The following is a 10,281-nucleotide window of genomic DNA, read 5'->3' as shown; positions in this document are numbered from 1 at the left end:
ATTTAGGACCTCCTTGTGCATCCGTGATTTCTGGCTGGGAAACATGATGACATACTTATATGGATTATTATAAGTGCAATGCAATAGGATACAAGTCTTTTTTACAGTAACCTGTATTTACCTGTATAAGCCATTGCTTCATAATTTTCTTCTTAGAACATATATTTTTGTTCTAAATGCAACTGGTTTATGGGAACAAGAACTCTTCAATGATTTGCTTGTAATTAGAACCATCCACTTTGTCTGTGATTGCAGAAAGCTTTCGGTTCCTGTTTATTTTTTCCCACCAATTTAGCACTTTGTCTTAATACCAAATGGTTCAAATTTAGTTTTGATAAACCACATTTTTCTTCCCTAAAACTTATTTTTAACAGTTTTTTTTTTCTTTGTAGTGGCTGTTGATCAACATATGTCAGAGAGGTCTTCACAGGTTTTACTATTTTAGCCAGTGAGCTCTGTAACCCTTCATTGTGGTAGTTAGACTCTTGGACACTTTCTGACAATTTCCCTTCTACCTAGGCATTTAGTTTGGCCTGATTATGGTGGTAAATCCGTTGTGCCATATATTCCTAACTTTGTTTTAATGTTTTTCGCAAGTCTTTTAAGAAGATTTAAAACTTTGTCAATGATCTTATGAGTTTTATATTTATTTTCATTTTTTTTTTACTTTTAAAGCTGCATTTCCGTTCATTGGTCTTAGGAACTGATCTGATCTAACAAATTAGCTGGGAGACCTCCCCGACACAGTCAAACACTGTTTATCGTACATTATGTAGAGTGAGCTTTGGGAAATAAAATACTAGTCCTAAATCAGATTGATAAAGCAGTGTGTGTGAGAAAATGCAATGTTCAGCAATTATGTACATTTAAGACTTTGAAGGGAAAACTACATTTCCCATAACTTTTTGTCTGAGATTTATGTACCATCTTAATGCTACAACTTCCTCTATTGTGCTTAAAAGAAAGCCACAAAAATAGACATACGCTAAACAGGCTTATTGACGAGCGCATTTTAATTTTTTAGCATTTATAACCTCTTAAGTTAAAAGTTATACTACAAAATAATTATTTTATTAATAGGATACATTTTAAATAAAGTTTTTTGAAATGTAACCAAATAATGTTCTCTTCTTAGAAGACATTTTATTTCCTTCTGAAAAGCCGCTGGAATGTGAATACGAACATCCGTTGTGCCAAATAACTGTGCTTTTACTCTAAAATAAGCCAGATATAAAGGCCACCAACACACAGTTCACAAGGCAAGGACTATAAAGACATGGTTTGATGAGTTCGGTGTGGAGGAACTCGACTGGCCTGCACAGAGCCCTGACCCCAGCCGGACAGAGCACCTTTACTTAAAGTGAACTGGAATGGACATCATTTATGACCTCATCAATGCTCTACAGAATGAACGGGCATGAATTCCCACAAAAATACTCCAAAATCTTGTGGACAGCCTTCCGAAAGAAGTGGAAGCTCTTATAGCTGCAAAAGGGGACCAACTCCATATTGTAATGTATGTATTTGGATACAGTGTCATAGCAAGTTTGGACAAACACTTTTATATTTTTGTATATATGTTGTGTATCATTTAATTACAAAAATGTTTTAGAAATGAAAGAGGTTAACTGAGGTCAAAAAAGAATTAAAGCATTTTCACATATTTTTTGGCAAACCAGGACTGACGTGTTTAGTGGTCTTAACAGAAAACCAGCCTCATCATGCAGTTTCCCACTCAGGCGATTGTGTAACTCGGGTGATCTTTGGTGGGCTTCATTTCCACAGATGGTATTTAGAGTTAGAAGTGGTATTAAATGGTATTAAAAGTGGTAAAGGTTTAAAGTGGTATTAAATCTCTCGTGCTCTTTTCATACAGATCCGGAATCAGTCCCAGCGGCGAGTCCACCATCATCACAGAGTTCACTCCGCGTAATCTGCGCTCGTAGTCAATCAGCTGTTCCCAGAAGCCGCTGTTGGGGCGAATGATCGGCCTGCGCGCCCTGACCAGCGCGTGCGCGTCCACTAGAGACATGTCGCGGTGTTTCAGCAGGTAGGCGAGACACAGCGTGGCGGAGCGGCTCACTCCTGCACAGCAGTGCACCAGGACTCGGCCGCGCTCAGCTTCAACAGCATGGATCTTATCTGCGACTCTGTCGAAATGTTCGCGGATCTGAGCTGCAGGAGAGTCTGCGACAGGAACCCGGAGATACTCCACAGCGGGGCCGCAGGGCGTGTCCGCATCCTGGGTCGCGTTAATGACGCAGCTGATGTGGAGGCGGGTCAACACCGAGCTGTCTTTAGCCGTCTTACCGTTGCTGATGTAAAGGTAGTCGGTTATCTGTCCCGGCCCAGACAGTCGAGCTGCAGACATGCTGTGTCCATCAGGTGTTTCCCCTGTAAACAAACAGAACGGTTAGACTTAGCGCCTCAACTTGTTTTTAGCTACCAGCAAAGCGAGCGTGTGCACGCGGTCTAAGTCCTCGAATAACCGCCAACATAAAGATATCGCGTTAGAATTAGTTTACTTTGGTGACGTCACGCTCGATACTGCCCCCCACAGGCCTGGTGCTCTTCTGCGCTTAAGTGTAACGATGGGTAATTTTTTTGTACGTTGCACCACCGCCACCTACAGGCCACATTGTGCCCCACAGTTAATCCACCAAATTCAAATATCAAGTCACATACGTACACAGTATGATATACAGTAAAAATGTTTTTACAGGCCATAATCTAAAAATTAACCCTCCCCTTATATTTGGGGTCAATTTGACCCCATTCAATGTTTAAAGTCTTAAAATAAATGACTGATCTTTTTTTTTTTGCTTCATATTCATTGGCTTTTATACATAAACTTGGGCAACAATTTTTATTATTTTCTGGAGATTAAATTGCTGGGGTCAAATTAACCCAAGGATAAAAGATGTTACATACATAACCCTTGAACACTATCTTCACATACTGTACTAAAGTACAATACCAGTCAAAAGTTTGGACACAGCTTCTAATTCAGTGTTCTTTGGTTTTGATTTATTTCCTACATTCTAGAACAATGAAATGAAAGAACACACCAGTCATTCTTGAGAACTGGGACAAAACATGTTCAGCACCTAATATTTTTTGTGTTTTTCTGTAAAATTTGGGAAATAATTCATGTTAAAGTTACGATCAATTTTATGAGCTGAATCACCTCAGCATAACAAAATACTGTACTGTAAAATGATTAATATGTTATTTGTTAAAGTGTCCCCACTAGACCTGTAAAGACTATACTACAGTATACTGCTGTAGTTACAACCATAACTTGTCAACACCGTATGTCTTAAATTATATTTAAATGAATAAGTTTCAAGCACATAAAATATGCACCTGCCAACTTATGCAAAAACAAACTTGCTCTTACAGTATCTCACAAAAGTGAGTACACCCCATACATTCTTGTAAATATTTTCTTATATCTTTTCAAGGGACAACACTAAAGATATAAAACTCTGATAGAATGTAAAGTTTCAGTGTACAGCTTGTATAATGGTGTAAAGTTGATGTCCCCTCAAAATAACTCTACACACAGCCATTAATGTCTGAACTGCTGGCAACAAAAGTGAGTACACCCCTAAATGAAAATGCCCAAATTGTGCCCAATTAGCCCTGTTCCCTTCCCGTTGTCATGTCACATGTTAGTGTGTTAACATGGCACCTCATGGCAAAGAATTCTCTAAGGATCTGAAAAAAAGAATTAGCATTGTCCCTTGAAAAGATATAAGATAATATTTACAAAAATGTGAGGGGTGTACTCACTTTTGTGAGATACTGTACATACATTTCATAAGTTATCTAACATAACATAGAAATTTGTCAACACCTGAAGACATCAACACCGTCAGGAAATTCATTAGATGGTGGTAACTTATTGTGTGATAGTGTTGACAAATACATCCAGAGTAGGTTTTATTAATAAATGAATAAATTAATTAATTTATTTATTTATTTATTTACTTACTTAAAATCCTTTTTTTAATTTTGTTCAGCAAAACATTAGTTTTACACTGCAGACAACACTGTCTACTGTTACAGTAAGGAATGCCTGTGACACATTGATAGTATGACTTAAAAGTTGATGGTGACGCTGCATACCGTTACAGCTGGTCAGGTACACCTGTGACATCCCCACAGCATGACATAAAAGCTAATAATCGCATGTGACTACATGTGCAAACACCACCGCTAACCGACCGGCCATGCACAATATCCCTGGGAGAGTGCCCAGCGAATGTGCTGAACAGATGCCAGATGTTCTTACCGACATCTTTAACATCTCTCTGAGCAGTGCCGTCGTTCCCACGTGCTAATAGACCACCACTATTGTCCCTGTGCCAAACAAGTTTCTTGTGATCTGTCTTACACCCTTCATCATGAATTGCTTCAAGTGGCTCATCAAGAGACATATCAAGACCCTGCTGCTACCCTCACTGGACCCACTGCAGTTTGCGTATCATCCTAACCGTTCCACAGACAAAACCATCTTCACTGCACTCCATCTGGTCCTCACACATCTAGACAACAAAGACATTTGAATGCTATTCATATATTTCAGCTCAGCATTCCCATCATCCCCCAGCACCTGATTGGAAAGCTGAGCGTGTTGGGCCTGAGCACCTCCTTCTGTAACTGGATCCTGCACAGCACCAATCACATCATTGAGTTTACTGATGACACGACCATAGTGGGTCTCACTAGCCAGAACAACATGTCAGCATATAGAGAGGAAGTGTGAAGGCTCATGTACTGATGTAAAAGCAACAACCTGTCTGTGAACGCTGATAAAATGAAAAAGTTGATTGTTGATTTCAGGAGGACACGGAGCAACCACTCTCCGCTGAACATCAACGGCTCCTCTGTGGAGATCACTAACAGCATTAAGTTCCTGGGTGTCCACCTGGAGGACAATCTCACCTGGTACCTCAACACCAGCTCCTTGCACAAGAAAGCCTAATAATGTCTCTTTTTCCTCTGGACCAGCTTCCACCACAAATTTTTACAATCTTCTATAGATAAACTATCGAGAGCATCCTGAGCATACTGGTTTGGGAATTGTTCCATCCCGACATCTACACCACACGCTGCATCCGCAAAGCCAATGCAATACAGTACTGGATTGTATTGAATTGTGTAATGTTGTTTGTTGTGTTGTCGCCCTTGGTTGCACGTTTGCAAGTGCAGTTTATGTTGTCCTGTTGTCTTTTTGTGAGGTACTTAGTTTTTTGTAAATTTATAGTGTTAAACTGTTTTGTCTCAGCTAGTCAGATAATTAGGTGTCTTAGTTCTCTAGTTAGCTTTTATTCATTTATGTTGTAAATTTCCTGGAGGAACACTTTTTGATTTACTGTGTACTGAACTGTATATGGTTGAAATGACAATAAAAGCCTACTTGACTTGACTTGACTTGACTTGTTGTGATGTCAACACTGTCAGGTAGGAATTTGTTTCAAAACAGGGTTTGATAAGTCACACCTCACTGTTCTACAATATATAATAGGTTTTTAGGAATAATTTTTTTTTTTAGAAAAAAAATAAAATAAATCATCCTTTGTCCCAGTTTTCAAAAGTGACTGATATAAAATTAGCTAATTAAGTAACAACATCAGTCAATTTTAAGATTCCCTCGAATGACTTCATCACAGCTTGAGTATTTAATTTCAACTCCAATATGGTGATGCAAAAAAAACTCCTTGTCGTCCCGATATTTATGCTGTATATGTTCAATATTCTTGCTTAATCATTAGCAAACAGTGATCTTTCTACATCCATGGAATGTTTACAAAATTATCATTTATATTAATGAAGACTGTATAATGCTTTTCAGACGTTTCCATGTTGTAAATTCTTTAGAAGCTCGATCTTATGGAATATTCAAATCTTTTAAGATACTGTATTTATGATTTTCATGAGCTTCTTTCCAGCTCCCTGGAAATCTTCCCTACTGTCAATTTCCCCACTGCTTCTTTACACTAATCATCCCATCATGGTACTACGTTCTTTCTTATACCACCTTTAGCTATGGATTTTGTTGTTGTTGGTCTTTCGGCTGCTCCCGGCATGCTATGATTTTAAAGCAGCCAATATTATATTTTGCTTTATTATGCTATCTATTCTTTTTCCTGTGTGTAATATACCACATTTCTCCCAGTAGTTTCTCTGTGGTACAGGTGGTTTTGATATTTATTTGACACCAGGCTGGGTAATGGTCCCTCCCTATAGAGCACTTGTGGTCACGTGATCCAGAATCAAAACATTCACTATTTTGTCTGGCAATTATGCTTATCACCGATACAGTATTACTTTGAAGCCAAATAAAGATAAATCACTGGCTACATTTATCCACCAGGGATTTTACTGAACAATAAAAGAAGAAAAAAGATAGTGCCTTATGTTAATAAACTTGGAGATTACCAATGTTTGTATGTAGCTCCAATGACTGTACCAATGACTGATGCAGCTCATTCTTGCATAACCATTTGGTGGAGTTTGTCAGAAATTGGGGTTTTTGCTTGCCCACCTGCCTCTTGAAGGTTGACCACAAGTTCTCAATGGATTAAGGTCTGTGGAGTTTCCTGGCCATGGACCCAAAATTTCTTTTTGGCTTTATGGCGGGGTGCTCCTGCATGCATACAGGCATTGTTCATCACCAAACTATTCTTGGATGGTTGGGAGAAGTTGCTCACAGAAGATGTTTTTGTACCACTCTTTATTCATGGCTGTATCTATAAGCAACCCCACACATGAATGGTCTCAGGATGTTTTACTGTTAAAAAGATGTAGCACAGATGGTTGCGCTCACCTTTTCTTCTCCGGACAAGCCTTTTTTACGGATGCCCTCAAAAATTGGAAGGGGGATTCATCAAAGAAAATGACTTTACCCCAGTCCTCAGCAGTCCTATCACTGTAGCTTTTGCAGAATATCAGTCTGTCCCTAATGTTTTTCCTGGAGAGAAGTTGCTTATTTGCTGCCCTTGACACCAGGCCATCCTCCAAATGTCTTCACCTGACTGTGCATGCAGATGCACTCACACCTGCCTGCTGCCATTCCTGAGCAAGCTCTACACTAGTAGCTGGGGATCCTGCACTCGGGTTAACTTTAGGACGGTCCTGGGGCTTGCTTGACTTTCTTAAGCACCCTGAAGCATTTTTCATAAAAATAAAACAACTGTCTTTAAAATTCATGATTACCTGATAAATGGTTGATTTAGGTGCAATCTTACTAGCAGCAGTATTATTGCCTATGAATCCCTTTTTGTGCAAAGCAATGATGCCTTTTAGGTAACCGTGGTTAACAAAGAAGACACAATGCACCACCCTCCTTTTTAAGATTCCAGTCTGTTATTCTAACTCAATCAGCATGAGTGACCCCCAGCCTTGTCCTCCTCACCACTCTCACCTGCGTTAACAAAAGAATCACTGACATGATGTCAGCTGGACCTTTTTTATTGCAATGCAATGAAAATGTGTGTTTTTAATGGCAAAGAGGGACGTTGCAAATAATTGCAATTCATTTGATTACTCTTTATAACATTCTGGAGTATATGCAAATTACCATCATAAAACCTGAGTTTGCAGAATTAATGTTTGTTTAATTCTCAAAACTTTTGGCTATGGCTGAAATGTGTTTTTCATATCTTAAATTTCTTTTGTTTTACAGCTTTTATCAGTTAGGCACTAGTTTAGTGTCCACATACATTAAATGAGCTACTGCTAAAGCATGCCTCATTATTGCCAAGCCAGAGCTTGTTTCTGCCAAACCACGCCCCTCTGTGCTCCTTTGCTGAAGTGGATGTCTGCATTCCGTTCAACCCATCACTGCAAATGTTATCATACGACATAATTAAAAACAAACAACCCTAGAAATTGATGTATATATTATTCAAGTTTTAACTTAACTTAAAATTGAGCATGTCACCACCTAACAGCCGCTAACAGCAAGCACACCCCTTATTTTGTTATTTTGCTTTTGGGAGAAAGTCGCTACAGGGAGGGGTTTTGTATTGAGCAGCTATTAGTGCCTAGCAAACCTGCTTGTTCTGTTTCAAGCACCCTGTTGGCATGACACGATTGCTCTCGGCTCTTGAGTTCCCCGGTGGTGTGGAACTTTTTTTGCAATATAAATTTTTTTTGTTTAAACAGTATTCACTCCAGTCTGCAATGATCTGTACAGGTGCTTGGTAGTTTTAATAAAACTTTGCCCTTGTTTAATCGTCAAGCTAGATTACACTATATTTGTTACTGTTAGTAGCAAGAAAATGCCACAGAAAACACCGATTCTCTGGTACATCTTGACCACATACCAAACTCTTTCACATCACTCACTTTCAGCATGTAGTCGAGTTATTAACTTTAAAATTGTGGAAAACATTCTGATGTGAAATGTCATAATAAATTGAATTAGCTTGCTTCACTTTAAAACGAGGTATTTTGGTGTTTTTATTACCAGCTACCAACAGAGCATGTCTTGCTGTTTTGTCATGCTTTACACATCCAATACGTAACTCGGAAAGTTTGCTGTAGCCGAATATAATATGGCGACCCCTGGGCAGGGCTGAGCCCTGAGCTGGAAAAGGGGCTTTAATAAATTACTACCCGTTTTCCCAAAAACATTATAAACCCATAGCGAAATCTATGCATTTTTAAATAAGAAAAAGCTTCTCTTATAACTTATAAAATTCCCCAGACAAATATGCTCTTTATTCTAGTTTTTATTATATTTTTTAAAATATGTTTTATATTATTATATTATATTAATGTTTTTAATTTTTTCAATTGTTCATTCTAATGTCTCTGTTTTTGGTATGACTATTGATATATGCTTATTTTTGTAAATAAGAAAGCTGTTGTGTAACAATTTATTGTTGTAGCTATACAACTTTTTACTTCTAAACACTTCTAAATTTCTCTGTTTTAATCAAGTACACTTAGCAATATGAAACAAACACACATGATGACTGTACGGTATACAGATTATACAGCCACTGCAGTATGATCTCTTGTTCTACATTCATTGTTGAGCAGCAGTGCTCCCCAAAAAGAGGACTGCTGCTCAACAAGTTAAATCATATGGTGATTGGTGATTCAAAAAAGTGAACTCAAAAAGTTTTTTTTTTACATGAACATAAAAAGTTTCTTTCTCACTCAAACTTGCGCTTTTTCCAACAAAATTTCAGATGCGCTCACAGCCTGACAATGCAGTACAAAGCCAGACCAATCAAAGATGGAAGGAAGCACAATTCTGATTAGCTGGTTGTGATCGGCAAGGAAACAGCCAAACAGAATGAACCATTTCCATGCATTTCTTCTTCAGCTGAGATGTGTTGAGAAAGCACAATCATCTAAATGAGCCAAAATACAATTTTATTGCATGCTTGTGGGAAAAACAGAGTTTAAGTCATTCACTTACTCTTTGTCTATACCTCTTCATTCTGGTGGATGAAGGCTGGGGTGGATGGGGTGCTAATCTATCGCTGAATACACACACATACATTTATTTAAGCATTTGGCAGACACTCTTATCCAGAGCGATTTACAAAAGTGCTTTGTAGTTTCCGTCATTGGATAGATACACTGGGTTTTTAAGTCACTAAGTGGCATCAGTCAAACACAGTTGGGAAGTTTAAAAAATATATATTTTTTAAATATATATATGGACATTTAAAGGAAGTTTATTCCACCCATTAAAATAAACCATTAGGTGCCAGAACAGAAAAGAGTCTGGATGCACATCTTCCTCGAGCCCTGAGAGATGGTGGGACGAGGCAAGCAGTGCTGGAGGACCGGAGGAAACATGGTGCAGTGCAAGGTGTAAATAGAGTTAAGAGGTAGGTGGGTGCTGAGCCGTTTCTGGCTTTGTAGGCAAGCATCAAAGTTTTGAATTTGATGTGGCAGCTACAGGAAGCAGGAGAAACTTAGGAAGGTTGAAAACAAGACATGCAGCTGCATTCTGAATCAGCTGCTGAGGACGAATGGTGGATAGAGGCAGACCTGCCAGGAGTGAGTTGCAGTAGTCCAGTCTTAAAATAACAAGGGACTGATCAAGCACCTGAGCCTGTAAAGACAAAAACAGGTGAATTCTTCTGATGTTGTAAAGAAGAAATCGACTGGAGCGAGTAAGATTAGCAATGTGTGGAGAAAATAACAATTGATCATCCAGAGTTCCCCCAAGATTGCGGGCAGCTGCTGAAAGAGTGATCTGATTGTTGTCCAGGCAGATCACAAGGTCTTGACCGGAGGATAAATCAC

At 38.7% G+C, this 10,281-nt stretch overlaps 1 protein-coding gene across 1 annotated transcript; it reads right to left on the bottom strand.

Annotated features, from left to right (window-relative positions):
- Positions 1-978: 978 nt before the first annotated feature.
- On the bottom strand, positions 979-2,687 carry zgc:153044 (uncharacterized protein LOC751678 homolog). The gene has a single exon (XM_053481221.1). It carries the CDS (start codon positions 2,369-2,371, stop codon positions 1,838-1,840), a length of 534 nt encoding a protein of 177 aa, XP_053337196.1. The 5' UTR covers positions 2,372-2,687; the 3' UTR covers positions 979-1,837.
- Between the last annotated feature and the right edge of the window lie 7,594 nt (positions 2,688-10,281).

This window comes from Clarias gariepinus, chromosome 21 (assembly GCF_024256425.1).
Source record: "Clarias gariepinus isolate MV-2021 ecotype Netherlands chromosome 21, CGAR_prim_01v2, whole genome shotgun sequence".
Taxonomy (NCBI): Eukaryota; Metazoa; Chordata; class Actinopteri; order Siluriformes; family Clariidae; genus Clarias; species Clarias gariepinus.
This window is presented reverse-complemented; position numbering and strand designations above follow the sequence as displayed.

Coding starts and splice junctions, on each gene's coding strand:
- zgc:153044 (XM_053481221.1), bottom strand. CDS start 2,371: ATGTCTGCAGCTCGACTGTCTGGGCCGGGACAGATAACCGACTACCTT.